This window comes from Apodemus sylvaticus, chromosome 11 (assembly GCF_947179515.1).
Source record: "Apodemus sylvaticus chromosome 11, mApoSyl1.1, whole genome shotgun sequence".
NCBI classification, from domain to species: domain Eukaryota; kingdom Metazoa; phylum Chordata; class Mammalia; order Rodentia; family Muridae; genus Apodemus; species Apodemus sylvaticus.
Genome location: NC_067482.1, coordinates 105,242,280 through 105,269,851, shown reverse-complemented (window position 1 = coordinate 105,269,851; position 27,572 = coordinate 105,242,280). Strand labels below are relative to the sequence as shown.

Sequence of the window (27,572 nt, the reverse complement as noted above, 5' to 3'; positions counted from 1 at the left end):
GCTAACTACGCACACAGGCACGACACGAACCCAGAATCTTGGCACTTCTCTCCATATCCTCCAAATCCTCCAAATAGGAAATCTCCATTCCTGATTCATTATCTGAATATTCAGAATCTCCTCTTGTAATACAATTAATTTCTATACTCATCTGATGCTGTCTCTAATATGTAAGTAAATACAACATAATTACTACTAGAAAACACAGCTAACAGAATGCCAATTTTTTTTTTTTAAAAAGCTTTCAAAACAAGCATAGCAAATGTTGAATCAAAAGTATAAATGGGGGCTGGTGAGATGGCTCGGCAGTTGGGACGGTTAAGAACACTGGCTCTTGCAGAGGACCAATTCCCAGCAACCATGTGGTGGCTCAAGACCATTTATAAAGGGATCTGATGCCCTCTTCTGGCATATAGATGTACATGCAGACAGAGCATTCCTACACTTAAAAGTACATAAAACAGAGCTTTTCATAAATTGATAGCATGTTTCAATAATTACTTTCCCCCCAAAAATCTATACTTAGTATTTCTAGCCTCATACATCTCACTAGAAAAATAATGTATTATATGTAAATACTAAAAGCAAGCTAAAGATATGGTCATCTTTCACAAATTTGGCATGAAATCATATCTAAGATAAAAATAAACCGATAAGAAAATATTGTTTTAATATCCCTTGCTTGTCACAGTATCAGAAAACACTGAAGGAAAGAATGCATCATGAAAGATAATCATACTAATTTTTGTCCCAGTTCCATGATACAATGTTAACTATAGACTACAACAAAGATGAGTGTTGAGTAGAAGGGGGTGAGAAAGAGCAGAAAACTTTTGCATTTTTGACATTTGCAACAAATTCACAATAATCCTCTTACTTTGGGCTCCAGATTGTAGTTGGGACTATACTGTACTACCTGGTTATAACAAAAAAAAAATTTCTTAATCATTTTCTATTTTAGATTTTAATTATTTTTTGTGTGTATGAATGATTCACCTACCGTGTGTGTGTGAATACACACACACACACACACACACACACACATGCACAGATCAAATGTGTCTGGTGTGCATAGAGGTCAAAGAAGACATCAGATCGCTTAGAACTGGAGGTATAGCCAGTTGTGAGAAACCACACGGGTGCTGGGGAAGCAAACATAAGTCTTATAGAGGGTAAAAGAGCACCAAGTGTTCTTAACTACTGAGCCATCTTTCCAGCAACACAGAACTAAAACTGAACTAGTAAAAACGATTCTCATCAACATGATACATTAGACACTATAAATGCTATGTAATAAAAAGTTATCTGTATTCCACTGTAAATCAAGAAGTTGGTGAGACAGTGCATGGATTATTACCTGAAGTTTTACTCAGCTCTGCTGACAATACAGCTGTCAGGGATCTGTCCTCTTTCTCTGTATCAGAAGGAAGTTTTTTCTCTGCTTCTTTCGTAAGTACTTTGGGCTCAACTATGTTGCTCGTTTCTGTTTGAGGTTCCAAAGCAGAAACATTTGGAAGCAATAAGGACACCTTAGATACGCTGGACCTATTTTTGGAGAATTCATCTGAGACATGTACTTCATCTTTAGGATATATATTCTTGAAAGAAAGGTCACAGGGCAATTCTGAGCAAGGCAATGAACTGGCCCCACTCTGGACATTAGCAATTTCACTTTTGTTGAATACTTCTAGGTCAGTGTACTCCTTGGCTAATTTAGGAGAATCATCTTTAGCACTGACAAATGTGGGAAATTCATCTATTATCTCAATTGGAGACGAATCTGAAAATGTTTCACTTTCTTTTATTTTGTCTTCCTTAGAAGAAAGTAAGTCATCATTTGAATAAATCACAGTATTAAAATCTTCCATTTGCAAAGAAATTGTCTCCTTTTTGGTCAATGTTGGAATTTCATCAGATGCCGCATCTTTTGTAATATGTAAATTGGGCTGAAAAGCCTCTAAATACGGCTCTCCTACCTCCTGAGGTGAAGCACTAAATCTCTCTGTATGTGTGTGTTGTGTTACTGTCTCAGATATGTCAGTGAGACCCTCCTTCGTGAGCATCACAGCCTCCTCTTGTGTCTGTGGGACTTCAGGAATTGAATCATCACTAAATAAGTCAACTGGTTCAGATTCAGGTGAGGAATCCTCCACCAGCTCAGAGTGGTCAGGCAACGGCTTCTCAAATTTTGCTATTTCTGAATAATTAGAGAAATCTGGACTTGGCTCAGTGGAGAGCTTTGTTTCTTTAATTAAATCACATGCAATGGATATATAAGGAGCTTCTGCTTCCTGAACAGCTGCATTAAAACTTTCAGACTCTTTAATGTCTTCCTTTGTTCCCAAAGCCTTTAGTGCTACATTCATGGCTTCTTCATATGGTGGGGGGTTTTCAGGCTCCAGCTTTATACTGTCGTAACTAACTGGAGGAGATGCTTCTAGTAGGGGTACACTGGGCTGCGCTACAGAAGCACCAGCGCTTGGAAGGAGAGAAGTTAAAGGTGCTTCCATAACAATGTCAGGCAAAACTGGTGACGGAGTTGCTTCAGCTTCCTCAAATGACGGGCAAAGCTGTGCTGTGGGGTAAAGTGACTCTTGCATTGCTTCTGATGTCTGGACCAAGTCCACGTTTGTTTCATAAGCAATCTTTGCACCTGTGGCTTCATTCAGTTCGCTTTCACAAGCTTCCTGAACTAAATCTGGCGTTAGACCTTCAGGCATGTTTGCCACTCCTACCTCAGTCACCTTTGATAGAGTATCTGTTGTGACATAATCTGCCTCAGAACCCTGTACTGCCACAAGGAAAGGATCTGACATTTGGGGGCTAGCCTTCTCTGTTGTAATTTGGGCCTTCCTTTCTTCTATTTTTTTTTCATCTGTTTTATTTTCTGAAGTGTGATCTTCTAACAAAGGGAAAATGTTTGCTGTGTTGCTTTCGGTTGCTGAGGTAAAGGAAGCACAGGTGATGTATGCTCTGGAGCCATCCTTCACAAGTTCTGGGGTACTAGGGAAAGAAGCATCCTCATTTCTGCTTTCACTATCCTTCCAATGACTTTTTTGCTCCAGGCTATCTTCAAAGCACTTTTTGTCCACTTTACTTTCCATATTAGCTCTAGCAGCCAGCACAGCCCTACTTCCCTCAGGAGTGTCTTTTACTTCCCAGGCTTGCTCAAATGGCTTAAAGTCTGCATACTCTTCCCTCACAGGTGCTACCCCTGACACTTGCAGTTCATTAACAACGTCCACTGTCTTTTCTGGAGACATAACTCTGTCTTCTTTAACCACTTTAGTAAGGGTCACAGGTGACTCTTGTGGATAATGAAGGGCTGCACTACAAACTAAATTCTCTTTGTCTTTACTCCTCACAATTACTTCTTCCTCAGTGTCTTCTACTAATATGGCTGACTCTCCTTTTGGGGAGCCATTGAAAGATGATCCCATTTCTGAGTATTCTAATTCTGAAAACTCTGCTATATCTCTATTTACAAATGGATTTGTTGCCCTCTCTGGCAACTCTTTAGAAGCTTCATTTAAAGTTTCTTCAATAGCTCCTTCTGTGGATGACACTTCTGATAAGTTACCAAGGTATCCATGTTCTTTAAAAGAAACAGTTGAGAGAGGAGACAGAGAAGGAAGAGAGGCAGCAGTTTCGAGCAGGACAGATGGGAAATCCTCTTGAGCAGACGAAACAGTGTTACCTGGCTGCTCCTTCAAATCCATAATTGTTTCTGTGGCCATGGATAGAAAGGAAAATTAGAGAATGCCAGTGTTCTCAGATCTAATGCAAGTTTTATGACATATTAATAAAAGTGTTAGTAAACACTTATTATTAAGTGAAATATGAATAGCATTTAGTTAATAAATACACACAGACTTGGATCATTACTGAAAATATGAACTGTTGTCAATTTTAAAGAGTGCATGGCTACTGTACAACATAGTTAACAATGTTGTCTATCACACAGCAAAGTGAAGACTCTAAATACTGTCACTACAAAGTAATTAAAAACATCTAAGATGATGCATATGCTAATCAACTAGACCTGACCATGCAACAATGAATAATAAAGTGATCCATCACACTGCACCCTATAAATACCTTTAAATATTAATTTAAAATACCTAAAGAAAAAAATGACATGCATTTTTCAGAGGCAGTTAAATGCTATGCAGAGACACAAATCAAATCTGAGGAAACCTCAGGTGTTACTAACTGGAAACAGTTACTTCTAAATACTTTAAAGAGAATCTAAGATTTGATGAATGAGTACCCAGATGCATAGGCTAGACAGGGTACAGGATTATCAAAGGCTATACAAAGACAAACTATTTGAAGAAAATGAATGATTATGTAAATATAAGCCAAGGGTCCAAGAATTCCTTATGAATCAAATCCTGAGCATGCTTCTCTTGGATGTAACATATAAAAAGGAAATTTAGTCTTTTATTTTCCAGTAAAAACAACATTCACAGACCAACATTGATTTCTAGTAAATGCAAAGTACTCTATTGAGTTAACACTAGAGTGAGTTAGAATATACAGAGACAAAGGCTGGCAGAAGAAACTTGCCTGCAGAGGAGGGTATCACAGGCTCAGATGCAGCAGGAAGAGCAAAAAGGGTCTCATCTGAAAAACAAACAGAATACGACCTCAGCAGAAATACAAGCAGGCTGGAGGAGTGTGGGCTAGAGGCTAAGCAGGGAAGCTCACAGTAAGTTAACCACACAGAGAAAAGGCTAAGGAAGGCAGAAAGGAAGCAGGAAATAGTAACTAATTCTCACGTATGACTAAATGTTAGTCACTTTTTAAGAGGCAATACAGCATGTTTATGTTGACTTTTGACCAAAGCAGTTTTCCACACAGTATTATCATTTAGTATACTGCATCCAAGTCTTGTCCTACTCAAATCAAAACTTTAAAAGATTAAATATGATAAAATTAATAACTATTTCATGTAATCATTTGGTCCTAGCATATGTTTCATTTAAAAGAACACTTTCAGAGAATTACATATTTTCTTTTACATTCTTCTCTTATAATGCGTGGCAGCACTGTGCAGTACTGAAGTCATATGTGCCACTATGCAGTACTGAAGTCATATGTGCCACTGTCCAAATGTCACTCAAAAATAAAAGCAACCCTCCTCTTATTATTATTAGCTACCTATTCATTTGTTTTCAGTATTTTATACCCTACAATTTACTTTGCTTACCACCCTATTGTCATAATGGTGGTAATAGTTCCCCTTTAAATAAAAATTAAAAACAATTCAACAACAACAAAAACTAGTTTCACAACTACCATGAGGCACTTCCATAATTAAGCTCCAGTCTTTCCTACATAAAATACAGCAATGTTTGTGCCCTGGCCTCATTCCTAGGTTGAATCTTTAACCTCCTACGTTAGATGTCCAGACACAGTTGAGGGGAGGTGATCAGAATTAGACAGGTCCTGAAAATGAGGCTCTGACCCAATGTGATAACTGCCCTTGCAAGAGGAGATACCAGAGAGCATGCACAGAGAACAAGCTACCAGGAGGTTGTCTCACAATAAAATCGACCTTGCTAACAAGGTAACTTGAATTTTCTTAATCTCTAGCACTGTGAGAAAAGTCTATTGTTTAAGCTACCCAATTTACATTTTGTACTGTCAACTCAAGTAGACAATACACTATATACTACAGTGTTAACACTGTATATAATATCTTTTGTGCCTATCGTTACAGGTTCAGAAAAGTAAATATCTTCTGTTTTATAGTAGGGAAAGACTCCAGCATAGGACTACTTGGAATAATTCAAGGCATAATAGGAAAGAAGACCCAGTAAATTTGGAAAGACACTTCTACCAGTAAATACAAGCTAGAAAAGGCTGATTAAAACAGAGTAAAAGAGATGTATATATCTAACAAAAATATGGACTTGTCTTCAAAGTCCCCTTGATAAACAGGGGATAGCTAATTTCATAATGCCAAATAAGTTGTGACTAAATCCCCACAATGCACAATGTCCTAGCACCCTTAGATGAAATAGATGGTGAGGAAAAAACCCTGAAATATGTTTTTAAAGGTCTCCGTATCTCAGGCATGGCAGTGCATGCCTACAATCCCAACCTACTCATAAGACTTAAGAAGGAAGAATCACTTGAGTTCACATGTTCAAGACCAGGTTAAACAACTTGGCTAGACACTGGTCACAAACAAGCATAGTCAAACTAAAAACAGTAAAACGTATGATCTCTTAGAACCTAAAACAAGGAATAGGTAGGAAAGAGCATCACCCAGCCAGAAGGCCAGCAATGCCTTAGGAAACTTTCTGCGGTATGTACAGCATGGACACATTTTTTAAATGTTATGTGACTCTCCTAGTTTCATTTCTGCTCATATGATAAAATATCCTCACTGAAAGGAACTTGGGGGAGAAAGGATTCATTTTAACTTACAATTCCAGTCCATAATTATAGAGAAATCACAGTAGGAACAGCTAGTCACATCATACCCAGTCAAGAGCAAAAAAGAAACAATATGCATGCTTGCTTGAGCTCAGCTCCATTTTTCTGCTCTTAGAGATTTCAAGGACCCTACCTAGGGAATGGTTCAACCTACACAGTGGATTAACTAAGACAATCCTGTACAGACACACTCACAGACCAACTTAATATAGACAGCTCTGCACTAAGGTTCTCTTCCCAGATGACTATAGGTTGTGTCAAGCCAACAAAGATAAGCATCACAGTGATATCAGGTTTAAAAAAAAAAGAAGAAGAAGAGTTCTCAGCCTTAGCACCATCTTCCTAGAACCTCTTGTGCCATGAGAGCAAAATGGCAGAAGAGAATGCTCAGAATGAAGCGCAGCTCAAGAGAGATGAGTCAGAGGGCCGAGTAAGCTAGCTTGTGCACCCAGGAAGGACAGGAGTGCAGAGATGCTGAAGGCAGGCCAGGGCACTGGTGCAGTGCTTGGACAGCATGTTGCTGTCAGTAGTAAGTTTCAGTGGGCCTGGATGTCTTCTTGCTCTGATCACCAGGGAAACTGACTGCCTTTCTTACAACCAGAACAGTCCTGCTGGCCCTCTGCCCTGGACCTTTGGCATTCTGGACTAGTTCTGTTCTCACTTGTGGCCAAGTGTATGTTGTGCACAATTAATCCTCTTGCTCTCAGCTGAAGAATCAAAAATGAAAAAGAAAAAACAAATTTGGGCTCAAAAGGCAGAACCAAGGTATTCAATTAGATGAAGCAATTTAAAAAGAAAATTCTTAAATAAAATGGTACCTTCTACACAATATCGTTAGAAGTCATTGATTCAAAAGCTACTGTTAGCCGGGCGGTGGTGGCACACGCCCATAATCCCAGCATTCTGGGAGACAGAGGCAGGCAGAGTTGTGAGTTTGAGGCCAGCTTGGTCTATAGAGTGAGTTCCAGGACAGCCAGGGCTATACAGAGAAACCCTGTCTCGAAAAAAAAAAAACAAACCAAAAAAACACAAAACACAAAACCCCCCAAAAACATAAAAAAAAAACCCAAAAAACAAACAAACAAACAACAACAAAAGCTATTGTTAAGACTAGACACAAAATGAACTAATTTAAAATTGTGCTAATTTTTTTTCAAGAATCTCTTAAAGTGTATCTTATTTTCATCTAATCTTCCCCCCACCCAAGTAGAAAAACCTGGCATTTAGCCAAGTAACTAAGGCATTTAAGTTAGTATTTCAAATAATTAATTTAAAGAAAACAAAATCCTCATTATCTAAACTTGGAATTCATCCAGGACTAATCACAAAAATAAGTTTTGTATTTTTAAACATGCTTCGCAGGAGGGGAGGCCTTCTGGGCCTTCAAGCAGTGGTGAGCGACAGGTACCAATGACTTCAAATCTCAGGTCTTCTACACACGTGCGGCCCTGGAAGGTGATGTTCTAGCTTTCCTCCTCAACCCCTCACTCATAAAACAACATACTAGCATCTATCGCAAATTGTTCAGAAGGGGAAACAAATTTTAGTCTAAAAATACCTAAGAAAATTGCTTATTTTGAAAAACAGCTGTTGGTGTTAGCTTAGTCATTTTCTGTTTTGTAAAGATCCTCACTTTTGCAAAGGAATGCAATCAGGGAGACTATGTTAAATAAAAAGATGTAACACTCTGAATTTCTGAGGAAGTTTACATATACACTAATTAAGCTCATAAAAAGGGGGAAATGGCTTCTTTTCTGAGAACTATTGGGAATGCCAAGCTTTACTGAATGAAACAGAAGCTAAGCCGTGGCGTGTATGTCTGCAGCGCCAGCACTGAGAACAGGAGCACGCTCTCCATTACCTCACTTGTGCTACTGTGAGCAGTAAGACCATTGTATATGTATTTTATATAAAGGCAACTATATTTATATGAAAATGTTATTTTAAAATATGCTAAAGAGGAAATCACAACTTTGCAGGTCCTTCCATTCTACTGCCATCACACTAATATTACTTTAGAAAACAAGGAAGAGGGCTGGAGAGATGGCTCAGAGGTTAAGAGCACTGACTGCTCTTCCAGAGGTCCTGAGTTCCCAGCAACCACATGGTGGCTCACAACCATTTGTACATGGATCCAATGCCCTCTTCTGGTGTGTCTGAAGATAGCTATAGTGTAACTCACATAAAAAAATAATTAAAAAAAAAAAAAAGGTCTTCAGATCCTTTAAATAAAGAAAGGAAGGGAGGGAAGAAGGGAGGGAAGGAGAGAAGAAGGGAGAAAGGGAGGAAGGAAAGAAGGAAGGGAGGGAGGGAGGGAAAAAGGGAGGAAGGGAGGAAGGAGGAAAAAAGGAAGGAAGGGAGGAAGGAAAGGAGGGAGGGAAGGAGAAAAGGAAGGAAAAAGGGAGAGAGGGAGGGAGGGAAGGAAGGAGAGAGGGAGAAAAGGAAGGAAGAAGGGAGAGAGGAAGGGAGGGAGGGAAGGAGGGAGGGAGAAGCAAGGCAAGGCAGAGCTATCCCTTCTCTTGGTCAAAAATTAAAAGCTCCCAGTTGTTCATTTACTATCAAACCTTGGCTAAAATAAGGTCCTCTGTAAAATGGTCCCAACACATCCCAGTTCTTCCAGTATCGTCTGTGCTGGCCAAACTTAATTCTTCCCATTGTGTCTGAATGTCACATCTATAAAACCTCGAAGTCACAAAGTCAGATGATGACAAAGCTACAGAATTTTAACTTACCTATCCCTATAATCAGTGCTTGTTTTCCTTTACCCCCAGTGAAATGAACAGAATTGACTGTTCGCATGACTTTGCATTTTCTTAACAGAATCCAAATCTGTGTACACAACTTCAATAAGAGTTTATTCTGAATTCTAAATACATTTACAAGGACCAGTTTCCAAATGGAAGTCTACTAATGAGATTTATTCTTTTTATTTTTATTCTTTGAAAAGTCCATTATTTTACAAAGTAAAACTAAAATGTTAGTTTTTAATATATTACTGCAATTTGTCTTTTTACTACAATCTCACCAATGTCCACAACTCAAATACTGTTTTCTTTAACACATTCATTTTAAAGATTTACCTACCAAACATATAGTTGATGAATTAAAAAAAAATTATCTAATAAGACAAGGGGAACTATTGCACATGTATAAAGCTAAGCAAAGGGGTAGTCAGATCTATCAGTTAAATGAATACTGTGAAGGTCACACAATGCTGGAAGATCCGACACAAAAATACTCAAAATATATAATATAATATATAATGGGCATACATTTCTAGAAAGAAAGTGAACTTATCAAGGGTGTAAGACAGATATAAAGATAACACACAACAAAACTCAAACTGCACTTCCATATAATATGGGAAAAACAAAACCACTTGAGATATCTCACTATGTAGTCCTGGCTCTCCTAGAACTTAGTATATAGCTGAGGTTGGCCTTGAACTCAGATCTGCCTGCCTCTGCCTCGTGAGTGCTAGGATTAAAGGCATTACACCTGGCTTGGGAAAAAGTATCATTAGTAACAGCAATAAAATGCTTAGGCACAAATTTAACAAGAGATATACAAAATCTCTATCCTGTATCAACAGACATGTTCATTAATTCTGAATCAGTAAACATGTTTCTATGGACTTCTTGGGATTTTACACATTTTAAGAGTGGAAAGCCTGGACACTGAGTGTCCTTGTTTGTACCTTTGCAAAGGCTATCCTGTGATAAACAGGACTCAGCAAACATCATCAGTGTCTTCCTCAACAAAGATCATACATACTTTACAGTATAAAAAATTCATTTCACTCAGCTCAAAAGTCCTCCCCCGTAATAAAATCCACCATAGCTGCAGACAGTGCTGACACTGACACTACTGTCAGTAGCTATAGTGCGTCTGTTTTAGGCAGGCTTCTTTTCTTGTCTCCTTGTCAGCTAACTCGCCCCATATCCCATAAGCAAAATTTACTTCAAAATAGAGCTTAATAAACTATAATAATAATAATAATAATAATAATAATAATAATAATAATAAATGAACATAGCAACGAATTAAACATCAAGATAAAAACAGCAATTTTGGAGGAGACTAGCACACACTAAATAAACATTACCTGTAAAAAGAAAAGGTAAATTAAAACTTAAAAATAGAGCTAGACATGGTGACACAGGCCTTTAGTCCCAGCATTTGGGAATCAGAGGCAGCCATATCTCTGAGAGCTCAAGGTCAGCCAAGTCCAGGAAAGAGACCCTGTCTCAATAAATAAATTAAAAATAAATAAAAACATAAAATCAAAGTAGGAGAATGAATCACAAACACTTCAGCAAAAATGTATCCAACATATAACCAAAAGACATATAACCAAACAATATGCAAATTTCTAGAATATGCATGGACATCTGTCAAAACAAATATTTAAGATCTATGCATTCTATAATATATAAATTATCTTTTAAATAGTTAACATATTTATTTTTATTTTATGTGTATGAGTATTTTGCCTACATGCATGCACAGCCTAAACTAGAATTATAGACCCAGTATTTCAAAGATGCAGCTCTTGGTACAGAAGTACAGAGAACACTATTTTTCTTTTTCAATAGAAAAATGGTTTTGGAAATCTTTCTTTTTTAGTCTATCTATGATCTATGAGAACTAAATAGCTAAACAACTATACAATCCAGTACTTCAAATGTTACATGCTGAGTAAAATACTAGTGTTAATACTTAAACCCATAATATCAGGCTGATGAGATGTCTAAATCTAGCTACCTGACAGACAGGTGAGGAGAAAACCAACGCCACAAAGTTGTCTGCTGACTTCCTACATTCTCACATCCACATCATGCACATGTGCATGAGTATGTGTGCACACATACACATAAATTACAGCCATATACCACAAAAGCTGATTTTATAAATCTATACATTAAAAACTATTGTTCATTAATGGATAGTAATAAAAATTACATAGTACCAGTTTTAAAATATATCAATTATCTAAGATTAATTCATAAATATAACCTAACAGAAGCATCCAGCTTAATGTTTAAAATCAGTAAAAAGATTATACATACATTAATATCCAGATGGAAAAACCCTATCATTAAGTATTTTATTTAAAACCTTTAGTAATCAAAACAATTTTGAACTTATATATAGACAACAGAGCAGAACAGAGGATATATCCATTTTCAGGTCAGACAGAGTACGCAATAAATGGAACTGAATCATGAAAATTATATTAAACCTTACACTCTAGAACTAAGCAGCAAATGAATCAAAGAATGCAAATACCACTCAAGAAAAACATGCTAAAAAACTAATCACCTGGGCTGAAAAAATGGCTCAGCAGTTATGAGCACTGGCTGCTCTTTTAAAGGACTGGAATTTGGTTCCCAGCAACCACATGGACCTCATAACTGTTAACTCCAGTTTCAAGGGCTCCCATGCCCTCTTCTGGCCTCTGTGCATGCAAGGTGTGCACAGATAAGCACACAGAACAACCATACATATAAAATAATTTTGTAAAGAAACTTATGATAAGCTCAAATGATCCTGCAGCCATAAAATCAAAACTCAAAACAGGCAAAAGCAATGATTAGAAAAACATCTTAGCAACCTAAGCCTATAGAAAATATTTACAAATGTAAATTATAACTACTTGCTAAACTATTTACCAGTTTACCAATGTAGTGTTGATAAAGGCTTAAGAAAGAATTAGTCCTTGTAACACAATGTTACTGGAAGTGTAAGCAGTGCCACCTCTCCAGAGGGCACTTGGTTAGCACCCAAGGTTGTATCACAAGCTCCTTTTGAACTAGAAATCTTGCCTGAATGGATTTATTCTACAAGCCTACAGTGAACCCTTCAGCATTCATCTGCAAGGAAATAGTACATAAAGGTGTTCATAGCAACACTGTTTGCAACAGAAAGGCTAATCTACTTAACTACAGAGCAGAAGTCATTAAATACAGCAGTCTCCTATTCATACTTTTTACAATTGCCAGTGGATGCCTGAAACTGGAATAATATTCAACTCCATATACTATTTTCTTATACCACACACCTTTGGGGCTATTACTAAGTGAAATAAAGATCACATATCATCAACCAGGATATATATGCCAGATAACAGTAGACACTTGAAAGCACAATAAATAAAATCTAAATAAACTGATTTTCTCTCATATACATATACACTTAAGATAAATTTTCATGGTTAGTTGGTTGGTTTTTTCAAGACAGGGTTTCTCTGTATAGCCCTGGCTGTCCTGGAACTCACTCTGTAGACCAGGCTAGCCTCGAACTCAGAAATCCACCTGCCTCTGCTTCCCAAGTGCTCGGATTAAAGGCATGTGCCACCACTACCCGGCAAATTTTCATGTTTTAATCAAGGGAAGTAATTTTACTTTAGCGCTCATTCAAATATAAGCTCATCTGAAGCCACTAGTTTATCTCCTAACAAAGGATGCATCTAAGAGACAAAACGGGAGGTATAGACATACGGCATAGATATATTGGGCAAAGGGATAATTTATTACCTTGATCAGATCAACATGTAATTTAAAGCTAGTGAGTTATTTCTGGAATCTTTCCATTTAGTCTCTTTTAACATAAAGTACTGAAATTCATGCAGTGAAATCGGAGATGAGGACTACTATGCTATACAGAATTCTCTGCATGCTATGTTTGATCAGTTGGGACCTGTGCTTAGCAGTGTTTTTTCCAATGCTAAAAATCAAACCCCTGGTACAGAGCTAAACAAAGAATTTTCACCTGAAGAACTTCAGATGGCTGAGAAGCATCTTAAAAAATGTTCAACATTATTAGTCATTAGGGAAATGCAAATCAAAACAACCCTGAGATTTCACCTCACACCAGTCAGAATGGCTAAGATTAAAAACTCAGGAGAAAACAGGTGCTGGCGAGGATGTGGAGAAAGAGGAACACTCCTCCACTGCTGGTGGGGTTGCAAATTGGTACAACCACTCTGGAAATCAGTCTGGGGGTTCCTCAGAAAACTGGGCATGACACTTCTGGAGGACCCTGCTATACCACTCCTGGGCATATACCCAGAGGATTCTCCAGCATGTAATATGGACACATGCTCCATTATGTTCATAGCAGCCTTATTTATAATAGTCAGAAGCTGGTAAGAACCCAGATGTCCCTCAACGGAGGAATGGATACAGAAAATGTGGTGTATATACACAATGGAGTACTATTCAGCCATTAGAAACAATGAATTCATGAAATTCTTAGACAAATGGATGGAGCTGAAGAACATCATACTAAGTGAGGTAACCCAGTCTCAAAAGATCAATCATGGTATGCAGTCACTGACAAGCAAATATTAGCCTAGAAACTTGGATTACCCAAGTCATAATCCACATATCAAATGATGTCCAAGAAGAACGGAGGAATGGCCCCTGGTTCTGGAAAGGCTCAGTGCAGCAGTATAGGGCAATACCAGAACAGGGAAGTGGGAAGGGGTGAATGGGGGAACAGGAGGAAGGAAGAGGGGTTGTGGGACTTTCGGGGAGTGGGGAGCCATGAAAAGGGAAATCATTTGAAATGTAAATAAAAAATACATCGAATAAAATTTATAAAAAAAAAAAAAAGAAATCAAACCCCTGACTTGGTATCCTTGAGGCAATGCTCTACAACTGAGCCATAGTCCCAGGACCTCTGCAGACACTTTGGTACAAAATGGAAAAGGTATACATATATAAATGCTATTCCATAGAACTCTAGACAGATTATCAAAGACACTTGGAACAGGTACGATCTTCAAGATTACAACTTAGAAAAGCTGATGAAAAGGTATTTTTGGCATTACTTCAGTACTGTTTGAAAATACTAGAAAATGGCTTGGCTCCCATGTGGCTACATCAATAGATAATAGAATCTTTAAGAAGTGGGGATTATGAGTTTGAGGCCAGCCTGGTCTACAGAGTGAGTTCCAAGACAGCCAGGGCTGTACAGAGAAACCCTGTCTCAAAAAAACAAGAAAAAGTAAGGATCACAGGTAGGCCCGTCTGTCCAAACCTGTAATTCCAGATACTCAAGAAGCTCAGAAAGATCCCAAGTCACAAAATAAATTAACTTACATTAATATTAGAAGTGGGCAAGGAGCCAGGCAGTGGTGGTGCATGCCTGTAATCCCAGCACTCTGGGAGGCAGAGGCAGGCGGATTTCTAAGTTCGAGCCAGCCTGGTCTACAGAGTGAGTTCCAGGACAGCCAGGGATATACAGAGAAACCCTGTCTTGAAAAACCCAAATCCAAAAAAACAACAAAACAACAACAACAAACTGAAGAAGAAGAAGAAGAAGAGGAGGAGGAGGAGGAGGAGGAGGAGGAGGAGGAGGAGGAGGAAGAGGACAGGGGGGCTGGAGAGATGGCTCCACCGTTAAGCACTCTGACTGCTCTTCCAAAGGTCCTGAGTTCAAATCCCAGCAATCATATGGTGGTTCCAACCATCCGTTAATAAGATCTGACGCCCTTTTCTGGTGTGTCTGAAGACAGCTACAGTGTACTTACATATAATAAATAAATCTTTGGGCTGGAGCAAGCAGATGTCTTGAGTTCAATTCCCAGCAACCACATGATGGTTCACAACTATCTGTACAGCTACAGTGTAGTCATATACATAAAATAAATAAATCGCAAAAATAAAAAAGGTGGGGAGGTTGGAGAAGTGACTCGGTCAGTAGTGGCTTCACTATAGAACATGCCGCCATCAATTCAATACCCTGGGACAAAAAGGGACCAGCCTACTGGGAAGTGGTTGTAATCTGGATTGTAATCCCAGGATGAATAAAGTTTCTACTAGAACCTAAGTTCTCAGATGATGGTTATAAAAGGCCAAGACTAGTTCCTACCTTCCCCCACGTTCCCTGTCTCACCGTGTAATTGTGGTCCTCTAATCCAGGCTCTCACCACTGTGACTTTATCTACAAAGTTTCTACCACAGCTGAGCTGATGGCAGATGCTTTGCCTTGAAACCACCATAACCAGAAGCTTGATAAATCTTTCTTCTTTTGAAACTAAGCAAAACAGACTAGCCAACTTATAAAATCTCATTATCAAGCTGGATACCAACATCTAAAAGTCTGTACTCAACAACAGAGGCACCATCTTCTTGTTCCTGACACCCACACCCACATACACACACATACAAACAAATGTACTAATCTTTTTGTTGTTGTTGTTAGAACCAGTTTGGTTTCATGATGGTAAAAGCAGTTTTAGATGGCAGAATATCAATTAAAGTATAATAAGATCCAGATTCTTTTATTTTGACTCAATACCCTTTAGAATCCCAATTAATCTATCACACACTTTCAGTCACTCTCATGTTACCAATGTGTCTAAAGATCAGCTTAGTCATCTTAATTGATGTTTGCAGTTTTCTCAAATCAATCTCTATGTTTCCTTAGAACAAATGAACCATTCTTTCTAGAAAAATGGTCATCAAGTAAAGGTACAGGTCTCAGCACATTACAACAGAGAAACTGCAATCAAGAAAACTGTAACTTACTAACTGATGGATATCAGAGTTAAGGAAAAAAAATGAATGTAAATAGCAATGTTAGTTAAATACACAGTTGCTAGGGATCTTTCCTAGTTTGTCTATTCTAACCATGTACAGAGTCCTTTCACCCTTGTCTTTATTCTAATCCTCTCTAAACCGTTAAAACTACATTTTTGTTCCAAAATCACAATGTAATTATTCAAGTGGAATATTCCTAAAATATTTTTTAAGTCACCCAAGAGGCTCCTAATTACCTGACCTTGCCCTGCCTCTGCACAGGTCTTCCTCACTAATCTTAGTTAATAAAGCAGCTCAGTCCTGCCCCAGGAATTCCTTTAGGTTCTTTTCTCTGCAGCTCAAGCCTTAGTTCTTTTTCCTATCATCAAACGACCTTAAAAAGGGTCCGCATGTTCCAATTATTCTCACCCCTTCCAGCTGCTATCGTCCTCATAACACCATCACTCTTAGTTCTTTTATATATGTGCTTATTTAGTGTATTACTCCCATGAGGGGAGCACGAGTCTTGCTCACTGCCACAACTTGGAAGCCCAGAACAGTGCTTCGTAAAGTATCCTAGGTAATCAATAATAGGAATCAGCCAATAAACAAACTCTTCAGTGCATTAAGAAATCTAATGCACTGTGATGATTTAACTATCAATTACCACAACTCATCATTGCTGTGTTCAATAAAGGGAATAAAGCTTCCAAATAAATACAATGAGTACAGAATACCTGGGTAGATAACATTCCTCTTTTGTCTTCTAAACTTTGTTGATATTTCTAAATCTTCTAAAATTTGTCAGTATTTCAAGAAAATGCTGGTGCTGCCTGAGTCTCCTCAATATTCAAAGGACAAAACTATTAATCGTGTTTCTATGAGAGTACAAAAACGAAAAGTATAGTTTGGTCAATCATGTTTCCAGTTTAAATTTTTAATACTTTTTTTTTTCTACTTTAGTGTCCCTCAAAAAAGGAAAAGAAAAATAAAAAAGCAAGGTAGTCTTCACCTTCTAAATTCTTTACTGTAGGAACTGTTTTTGATAGTGCCTTTGAGTGTGTCCATAATGAATTGTTACCCAGAAACATTGTTATTGGTTCATTATCCCCATTGTGAAAGAGTTAATTGTAACAAAAAAGATAGTGTGAGCTCAGGGTGATATTATTTCCCTAAAAAATAAAACCTCCAAGATCTGGAACGTTGTGAAAATTTCCCAGCAGGCAGTTATACCACCTAATTTTCTACCTTAATTTACAAAAAGAAAAAAAAAAAGGCTTATTGCTAGCAAGACACTTTGTTCCAAAGATGCATTCTCGTGCTCTATCGATTTTCATTTTTTTCTTTCCAAAATAAAAAGGGCAATAAAACTATGTACAATATTCAATGTATTTTTGTCAATCTAAATCATATACTTATAAAAACTTCTAATATATGAAATCTTTGTCCTAAAACATTTCATTATGTCTCAGGATAAATCTACCACAAGTTCGACTAATTCCTGACCAGGAATCCACAGGCTTACCCCTTTTTAAGGTCAACCATTTTGCCTTTTCTCTAAGAGTCAATCGCGATGCATTTAAAGGCTGAGAGATGCACATTAAATTTGGCAATTTCTTTTACTGCACAACTGAGGCCCTGGAGAGCTATGCCCCATCGGAACACAATGCCCAGATCTCGTTTCTCTGGCTGGTGTAGGACTCGGGACATTAAACCCTAATGAGCTGGGCGGTGGCAGAACTTCACCAAAAGTCTCTCCTTCCCAATTCTCCTGGAACCACGCCACTGGAGGCGCTCGCTCCCCCTTCACCGCAGTTGGGCCACCACATAGACCGCAGCAGCTCGGCCAGTTCCCCACCAGTAAGGGGAGAAAGAAACGGGATTAGGGCAAGGCCACCCCCGCCCCCCGACGCCTGACAGGAAGGAAGGCAGGTCCTAAAAAACAACTGTAGAGTGGTCGACAGATGCCCATCCTTTAAATAAAGGGATTAGGGCGCCACAGCCTTCCCATTCCCACCTCCAAGCCCAGCCCAGCCCAAGGATTCCTACATCCTAGTTCTTCAACACACACACCTAGCTGCTGATCGGTGATAACTTCGGAAGAGTGCTGGAATGGGAGCCAAAAGGAAGAACTAGAGACTTGGCTGGGGTGCACGTGCTCCCCGAAACCCGACAGACAATGAAGGCACCCAGGCTTCCGCGGCCGCCCCACCCTTCTGCCCGTCTCCCGCCTGCGGGGGCGCCATCGCCCTGCCACTCGCAGACAAAGCCCTAGGGTCCCGAGCAGCCCTGCCCATTCCCACCTCCCCCGGCCAAGAAACAAAAGAGGGAGGGGTGTAACGCGCAGCAGCACTCACCCACTGAGCCCGAGCCCCTGCGCTTGGGCGCGGCCGGCGTGGAAGGGGGCGCGGCGGGCTCCGGGCTCGCGCCTGCGGGCGGCGGAGGCGGAGGCCGCGCAGGAGGCTCGTCGTCCTCCGGGAGCTTGGAGGGCAGGACTGCAGCAGCGGGCTGGGATGGCGCAGACGCCGCGGGGCTGCGTTCCCACGACGGCTGCCTCTCAGGGGCGGCGGGGGGCGCGGCCGGCAGCGGCCCGCGGGGCGCGGGAGGCACCGAGTCACTGCTGAAGTCCAGCAGCGGCGCGGCGGCGGCGGCGGGCGGTACCGGAGCCGCGGACAGCCCGACTGCGGGTTTCCTCTCCAGCACCTCCAGTTCCTCCAGGTCCTCGTCGTCGTCGTCGTCCTCCTCCTCCTCCTCCTCCTCGTCGTCCTCGGGCTCCGTCACAAACTGGTACTTGAAGGCGGGCGGGGGCTGGGGCGGGCTGTCCGCGGACGAGGAGACCAGCGACGACTGGTCGATGTCTTCCATGGCTGGCGGGTCGGCGATGTTGCTGCAGCTACTGCCGCGGCGGACCGCTTCTCCTCAGAGCTGCGGGCGGTTGTGGGGGTTGGGCAGGACTGGCAGGGGCCGGGCAGGCCGAATCGAGCCGAGGAACCTGCAGAGGCGACGGCTCCCGGAACAATAAGACTGCTCCTCCTGCCTCCGCGCTCGAGATGCGCCACCCGCCCAGTCCCCAGTTGCAGCCGCCGCCGCCCAGACGAGCGACGGAGAGAGGCCAGCAGACTCTCCGCCCAGTTTGGCGTGACTCACCTTCCTGGCAGGGGAGGGCTGGCTGGCGCGGGAGACAAAGAGCCAATAGGCTACGGGATAGGGAAGATGGACCATGGACTTGTCCAACAGAAATAGGGTATAGGCGGGACTTACCGCACTTCCTCTCTCCTGCTGGCGGTGTTGCGGGGGGCGGGGTTTGGAGCTGCGATCCACCCCCTCCTAGAGTAGAAGGGGAATGGGGTGGGGACTTGGCCTTGCCTACGGCGGGATTTTAGTCTATGGTAATACGAAAGGGGGCGGGCTGCGGCCCCAGGATTTGGAGACTTTTCCGAGAGCCTGCGGAAGGGCGTTATCCTGGGGACCTAGGAGTGGAAAGTTTCCTCCCCTAAAAGGAAAAAGAAAAAAAAAAAAAAAAAAAAACAGTCGAGAAAGGTACTAACAAGACTGCCTTACCGATTTTCTAAATAAAAGACTTATTTCAGACAAGGTCCCAACGCATAACCACCATCATCTCAAAAGGAGAAAGAAAACATTTATTTGACACTTTCAAGTTCACCCCCCTTTCTAGACTGCAGGTCTGGAATGAGATAGGCAAAACAGCTGTGCTAGATTATCTGGAGCTCTGGGCTCACTGTTAAAATGCTTTCGTCCTTGCCTTCTGCTGGACTGTAATAGTGCAAAGAGAATGAGTCACCAGAAAGGGAGAAGGGGGAAGGAACATTGAAATAGATGCCTTGGAAGGCAAAATTGGTTCACTACTTTTCAGTCACCTTAGGCTGATGAGTCAACTTCCCTGATGATTCAGGCTTCCAGGAGTCAGGAAGCCCAGCACTCACTGGCTTGATCTGGAAGGGCAAGTCTCCTGATGTGCTCCCCCACCCCCACCCCCCACTCCCCACCCCCCCCACCCCCCAAAGCTGCACTTTAAGGAAACCGGTAGAACGTAGAAAACTTTGCTCCAAAGGTTCGGAGAGTCCTTTTATCTTTCCGATACACTTTTCAAAAATACTGGAGGCCTGGAGAGAGGCTCCTGCATTCCAATTGTTCAGTCTACGTGCACTGTCTAGTCATGGAGCAACTGGCTGCTTTTAGCTCCTGAGCACCGAAATGAGGTGTGCTGTGTGAATAGAATATACACTACATCCCCAGAATTTGTTTTTTTGTGGGGTTTTTGGTTTGTTTGTTTGTTTGGGATTTGTTTTTTTCAAGACAGGGTTTCTCTGTGTAGCCCTGGCTGTCCTGGAACTCACTCTGTAGACCAGGCTGGCCTCGAACTCAAATCTGCCTGCCTCTTCCTCCCAGAGTGCTGGGATTACAGGCGTGCGCCACCACCACCACCCGGCCAGAATTTATAAGAAATGTTATCATTTCCGCTTCACCTTGACTTTATGTTGGCATTGATAACATTTGGGATATAGTGGGATGAGTACAATATACTATCAAATTCACTTGCATTCTTTTTGGAACAGCTTGTAGAAACTTTTAAATGCATGTTCTAATAACTAAGAAATTTGATTGTCATGTATTTTGTTGGTTTTTAAGCAAATTCTTAGTCCCAACCGTAGATTTAGTTTAACGTTTAAGAAAGAATTCTGTGGAGTGGACTTCTGTTGGAGAAATGACTCAGCAATATCTTTAACAGGACCTGAGTTCTGTTCCCAGCATCCAAGCAGCTCATACTCACTGTAACTTCAGTTACAGGAGTTCCTTCAGTCTCTAATGGCCTCCTCTGAAACCTGTACACATTGGTCAGGCGCGCGCACCTTTTAAAAAAATAACTTAAAAAATGTAAAGGGGGTAGAAAGACGGCTAGTTAAGAGAACTTACTGCTGTTGCAGACAGTGCAAGTTCAAGTGTCAGTACTCACATGGTGATGTCCAACTCTCCATAACACCCGTTCCAGCAAATACAAAGTCTTATGACTTCCTCAGGGGCCAGGCACCTGCAGAGTGTGCCCCATATACACAGCATAACAAACATACACATTCTGGTCGAATTCACTGTGGAAGAAAAGAGACATTGAAAGAAACACCTAACTATCCCAGCCATAGTGATATTCTCTCAGAATTGTGACTTCATAGAGCCAATATACAGTCATGAAAGACAATGTGTTACTGTTGTTTTAAACTACTGCCTTTTTAGGTGATTCATTACACAGCAGAAATTTCTTGAAATATCATCTATTTTGTGTTTGCATTTTATGTTTTATTGGTTTATACGAAAATATACATTAGGTGTGTACTCTATACCAGCACCAAACAAAGCAGATACAAAGTGCGTTTATACATTTTCAGATAAAGGAAGGGTCACTACTCAGAAGAATAGGCTGTTCTAATTCTGTAGTATTAATACTATTAAAAAACACGTAATCACTACCTAACCTCATATGTGGAACAAACTGAATTTGCCTTGTATCATGTATGCCCCTTGAAAAAGTTAAAGGGCCAGTGATGGATATATATATGTGTATATATATATATATATATATATACACATATATATATATATGTATACATATTAGAATATGAAAGATGGATTCCGACATAAGACCTGTTTCAAGAACTTTCTGCCACAGCTCTTTCACTTACTGGAAAGGACTTGCCTTTTTTCAAGTGCAATCTTTCTACTGAAAAAAAATTACTGAGACATAATTTTGCTTAAGTGGAAGTTTTAACAGCTTCCTGCATGATTTGCCCTAACACTCCCCTAGTTTTAGGTTCCATATAGTATAGCATTTTATGAAATGTAGCTTTGTAATCCTATTAATTAGTGTGTTGGCTCAGAGTACATTCATTCACTAATAAGAGTAAAAGCAGAGATGAGATCAATTTCTTCAGCCATGGTAGTAATTAGTCTTAGACCTAAAATAAAAATTTAAGTCAGAAAAAGGAATCCCACAATCCAAATAGCCAGGCGATGGCATTTACATCTATCAACAGATGACTGGGAAATGCGGAGGAATTCCTGCTGTGGTGCACGAAGCATCGCCAGCCTCCCTGGGACGCCCCACCTGTGCTAAGTCGTGTGTCATCACAAGGGACATCAGTGAAGCTCGTATAAGGGTTGAGCTGCCAGAAAGGCAGCCATGGCCCCACGGCCCTGAGGCACATTTTGAACAAACTGGATGCTGATGTTGTCTGTCTCCAGCAGACCAGAGTGATCTACTAACAGTGGATGTCCCTAGCTATCTATCGTCGAGAGCAGGAGCTCCTATTTCTGTATCAGCAGCAGCTGTGAAGACAGCACTGCTCCAGTGGCACGGAAGCCCTGAGCGGTCGCTTTGCCAGCTACAACAGGGATGTTAGTTGCTATAGAAACACAAATGAGTTCACCAAAGGGACCTTGCAAAGCTGGATAGTGAGGGCAAGGCCCTCATTTCACAGTACAAAATCCACCCGTGGTAAGGGAAAGAAGGCCTCCACCCTATCTGCTATGCACTGCCCCATCGATCCCGGGAAGCCTAAGGAGCCGAGGCCTCTGAAAGGCTTGTTTCTATGGGCAGATCTGAGCAGAAGTCTGCGCTAGCCATCGTGTAACCATTCTGGGGGACCCGAGTACAGCCCAACATCCCATTGACTGCTATTAGGTAGGCAACGTGGTATTCTTGTAAGGGAACCAGGGCAGAATTGGATGAGTAGCTTGCTCAGTAACCTGGGACACCAGGCCCCACTTTGGGCCATTTATCAATAGTTATCTCTGCTCCTGTCAAAGCAGGAAAGGGCCTTCAACTGCAGTTTGGTGCTCAGTGGTAAAAGGTATCCCAACTACAACTCCTGCCTTGACTGCCTGCTCAGGTCATAAACACCTTCTGCTTCCTGAAGTGATGGGCTCTGAATGCTGCCTGGTAGGACATGTCCGGAGTGCTAGCAAGAGTGCCCAAACCTGTGCACCCATTTCTCCCTCGGTTTCTCTCCTAGTTCTTCTTGAACAAGAACGTGTGATGGGCAGCTGGTTCTGAAGTCCAGCAAGCAAACCCGGGTCCAGAAGCAGCAAAACAAAGCCTGTTTGCATTTAACCAGCCCTGGGAAAGTTCTGCTGTCTCTACCACAAGCCAGAAAAACCTGAGGGGCAGCTTCCAGCCGTCTCCAAACTTCCGATGTCATAACTGCAGGTTCCAGAAGAGGATGTGTTGGCCACAGTAGTATAAGAACAGCCTAGGCTTTCAGAGGCTAAATGTAAGAAGGAGCAACAGACCTTGCTCCAGAAGACTGTGCTGGGTGTGGTCTCACTCATGCCCTTCAGGGAGGCCTCAGGGACCTATGTGTGGTGTGTGGTGTGAAGGTTTGTAAGGGCGTTGTGTCAGGGAACCCCTCCCAGGGATGTCTCCTCTAGGTCCAGCTGCTTTTTCTGGAGCGGGCTCAGGTGAAGCAGTTTGAGACCCAAGGATATGTGTGTGACATAGTCAGCCCTTTGCAGTGCCGATGTAAGCGATTCAGTTTTGCCCGTTTTTCATCCTTCCTTCTTTACAGGCTTCCTTTTCCCCTTTCTTTTCTTGCTTTTCCTGCCCCTCTTTCTCTTCCTCTAGGGCCGCTCTTCCTCTTCACACCTCTCCCTCTCAACCTTTTCTTCCACAGATAGTAGCTTTGCGAGAAGCTGTAACTTAGAAAGCTTTCTGGGAAATGTATTTGTTCATAAACAAAATCTATCTTTGCTTCAGAGCAAAATGAAAATGTGATGTGACATAGATACACAAGGGAACTGCATGTAGCTGTAAAGAAAAATCAAATGGAATTTGCTGGGAAATGGGTAGAACATTGTGAAGTGAAATAAACCAGACACGAAACAAAGATTGCTTGTTTTCTCCCAGAAGGGAAACCTAAGTCCAGAATTATACGCATGTTGGGAGCATGTTTATCTCTGTATGTTTGCTGGTCACAAAACTACAAAGGAGATTTGTAGTGGGAAATATTTATAATATAGTTCTGCCCTACCAAACCTCTGCTCCAAGTATCTGGTAAAGCATGACTCTTAAACTAGAATAGTTAGCCAAATATATTTATGTACATGAAACTCCCAATTATATAATGCTAATTTACAATGATAAAGTTTTAGCCCAATATTTCTAGCCTCTCAGAACACCAGAAACACATCTGAAGCCATCTGGATGTCTGTGTCCCTTCTCTCTGCTCCTGCAGCCTCCCCTGCCCAGACCTCTCTCTTCCTCCCCGCCCCTCACTTCTCTTAGCGCCTCCTCCTTTCTCCAATCACTGGCCTCTTACTGCCTCTATGTGAATGGATGGGAAATATCTCCAATCTGGGATTGTGAGAGAGGAGGAGATTTTAAGGGAGGTAGGGGAAAGCAATGACAATATGTCTTAGGGTTTTACTTCTGTGAGCAGACATCATGACCAAGGCAACTCTTACAAGGACAACATTTAGTTGGGGCTGGCTTACAGGTTCAGAGGTCCAGTCCATTATCATTAAGGTGGGAGCATGACAGCATCCAGGCAGGCAGGGTGAAGGAGGAGCTGAGAGTTATACATCTTCTTCCTTAGACTGCTAGCAGATACTGGCTTCCAAGCAGCTAGAGTGAGGGTCTTAAAGCCACACCCACAGTAACACACCTATTCCAACAGGGCCACACCTTCTAATAGTGCCACTCCCTGGGTCGAGCATATCCAAACCATCACACAATAGAAAACACATACTAGGAATAGAGAAGGGAGACTCAGCAGGGAAGAAAGCTAGCTAGCTTAGGTAGGGCATAGGGTGAGAGGAACAAATGAGGACATAGTATAATGACACATTTGTACACATATGCACAAAGATGCCATGGTGAAACCTAGTACTTTTCATACTCACCTAAATATTTACTTTTAAAACAGTGAAAATAAAAAGCCAACAGGCAAGTAAAAGAACCTAGGCTCAGGGCTCTGGTTGATAGAGTGTGACCCTAACATGCAGAGAGCTCTGAGTTTGAGACTTAGGACTATATAAACTACAGGCGGCGGTACACTTACCATCCTAGCAATCAGGAAATGAAGGCAGGGGGAGAAGAAATTCAAGGACATTCTCTGCTACAAAGAGAGTTTAAGGCTAGCCTGGATGGCAGGAGACTGTACCAAAGAAGAGGAAGGGAAGGGAGAAAGGAGCTAATCTCTTTAATCTCTTTAATTTCCATGGGACCTCCTCTGCAGTATTACCTTTCCTTGGGCAATTTCAATATGCATGATTTCTCTTGTGAAATCTATTTTGATCTGTCAAAAGGTTATATTGTAGCCTGAAAAAAAAATTTTCATATAGCAACAGAAATCCAAACTAAAGTATACCTATGCCCTTTTAGACCTACACCAATAACATAGGAAATGGGAGAAAATAAGGTTGAAAGGTACTAAGATGAATTCATAGAATTTGATGACTAATAAAATGAAGGTCTGATAGAAAAGATGATTCAAAGATTTATGCTTGGGTGGCCAGATAAAGTGCTGCTGTCTTTACCCAAGGAAAACCAGGCAATGTAGTACAGTTTAGATGAGTCATGCTGGAAAGAATACAATGGTCTAAGCTTTAAATACATTCATCTTAAGTTGACTATGGAACAATGGGTTATAAATAATCAGAAAGCAAGTTGGGAGATGGCCCATGGGGAAGATTTCTTGCTGTGCAAGCCTGAAGTCCTGTAAAATCCCCAGCACTCAAGAACAAAACACTGCTTGGGGATGGAAAGCTGGAGTCAGGATTGCTGGAGCTTGCTGACCTCTAGCCTATTCAGAAAGCAGGCTTGTCTCGAGGGAATGAGGAAGGAGTGATAGCTGAGGAAACCTCCTTCCGGCTCTGCACACACACACTGCATGCACCACATACACACACACCAGAAGAGAAGGACAGAGGGGAAGGGGAAAGGAAATAAGGGAGGAAGATAGGAAGAATGGACCAGGAAGCAATGTAAAAATAGATGAGATTTAATGTAGCAGTTGTCTTAGTTTGGGTTTTATTGCTGTGAAGAGACACCATGATCATGGCAACTCTTATAAAAGCATTATAAGAGTCTTCCCTTCTGGCTGCCATTTGCACCAGGGAACTAGGAGACTCCACAGCCTTCTGTGCACAGACCCTGACAGAAGGGACTATGGACACAGGCTTACGGGCACACAAGAGGGACACGCTACAGCCAGAGACAGCAAGATCAACTAATACCAGAGATAACCAGATGGCAAAAGGCAAGTATAAGAACCCTCACAACAGAAACCAAGGCTACTTGGCAACATCAGAACCCAGTTCTCCCACCACCCACAGCAAGTCCTGGATACCCCAAGATACTGGAAGAGCAAGAGTTGGATTTAAAATCTCATCTCATGATGCTGATAGAGGACTTCAAGAAGGACTTAAGTAACTCCCGTAAAGAAATAAAGGAGATCAGGGCTGGAGAAATGGCTCAGTGGTTAAGAGCAGGACTGCTCTTCCAAAGGTCCTGAGTTCAAATCCCAGCAACCACATGGTGGCTCACAACCATCCATAATGAGATCTGACAACCTCTTCTCGAGTGTCTAAAGACAGCTACAGTGTACTTACATATAATAAATAAATAAATCTTTAAAAAAAAAAAAAGAAATAAAGGAGATCATGGGTCAACAGGTAAAAGCCCTTAAAGAGGAAAAACAAAAATCCCTTAAAGAATTACAGGAAAACACAACAGACAAGTGAAGGAACTGAACAAAACCATCCAGGATCTAAAAGTGGAAGTAGAAACAATAAAGAAATCACAAAGTGAGACATCTCTGGAGATAGAAAACCTTGGAAAGTATTCCCAGCACTTGGGAGGCAGAGGCAGTCGGATTTCTGAGTTCGAGGCCAGCCTGGTCTACAGAGTGAGTCCAAGACAGCCAGGGCTACACAGAGAAACCCTGTCTCAAAAAAAAAAAAAATTCAGGAGTCATAGATGCAAGCATCAACAACAGAATACAAGAGATAGAAGAAAGAATCACAGGTGCTGAAGATACCTTAGAAAACATTGACTCAACAGTCAAAATGCAAAATGCATAAAACTTGTAACCCAAACCATCCAGGAAATCCAGGACACAAGGAGAAAACCAAACCTAAGGATTATAGGTATAGAAGAGAGTGAGGATTTATTTCTTAAAGAGCCAGTAAATATCTTCAACAAAATTATAGAAGAAAACTTCCCTAACCTAAAAAAAGAGATGCCCATGAACATACAAGAAGCCTTCAGAACTCCAAACAGACTGGACCAGATCAAAACGTCCTCCCGGTACATAATAATCAAAACACCAAATGCACTAAACAAAGAAAGAATATTAAAAGCAGTAAGGGAAAAAGGGCAAGTAACCTATAAAGGCAGACTTCTCACCAAAGATGATGAAAGCTAGAAGATCCTGGGCAGATCTCATACAGACCCTAAGAGAACACAAATGCCAGCCCAGACTACTATACCCAGCAAAACTCTCAATTACCATAGATGGAAAATCCAAGATATTCCATGATAAAACCAAATTTACACTATATCTTCCCATAAATACAGCCCTACAAAGG

At 41.2% G+C, this 27,572-nt stretch overlaps 1 protein-coding gene across 5 annotated transcripts in view; it reads right to left on the bottom strand.

Annotated features, from left to right (window-relative positions):
* Window positions 1–18,924, bottom strand: part of Rtn4 (reticulon 4) — a 48,674-nt gene extending 29,750 nt beyond the window's left edge. The window contains exons 1-4 of one of the 5 annotated variants that reach the window (XM_052198124.1): window positions 18,332–18,924; window positions 4,570–4,626; window positions 3,698–3,727; window positions 1,358–1,483 (exon numbers count right to left, since the gene is read on the bottom strand). In XM_052198124.1, coding sequence (XP_052054084.1) covers window positions 1,358–1,483; window positions 3,698–3,727; window positions 4,570–4,626; window positions 18,332–18,839 — 721 coding nt within the window. In that variant the 5' untranslated portion in view covers window positions 18,840–18,924. Of the gene's footprint in view, window positions 1–1,357; window positions 3,728–4,569; window positions 4,627–18,331 lie in introns of all 5 variants that reach the window. The other 4 variants (XM_052198123.1, XM_052198125.1, XM_052198126.1 and 1 more) reach the window with 4 other exon arrangements.
* Between the last annotated feature and the right edge of the window lie 8,648 nt (window positions 18,925–27,572).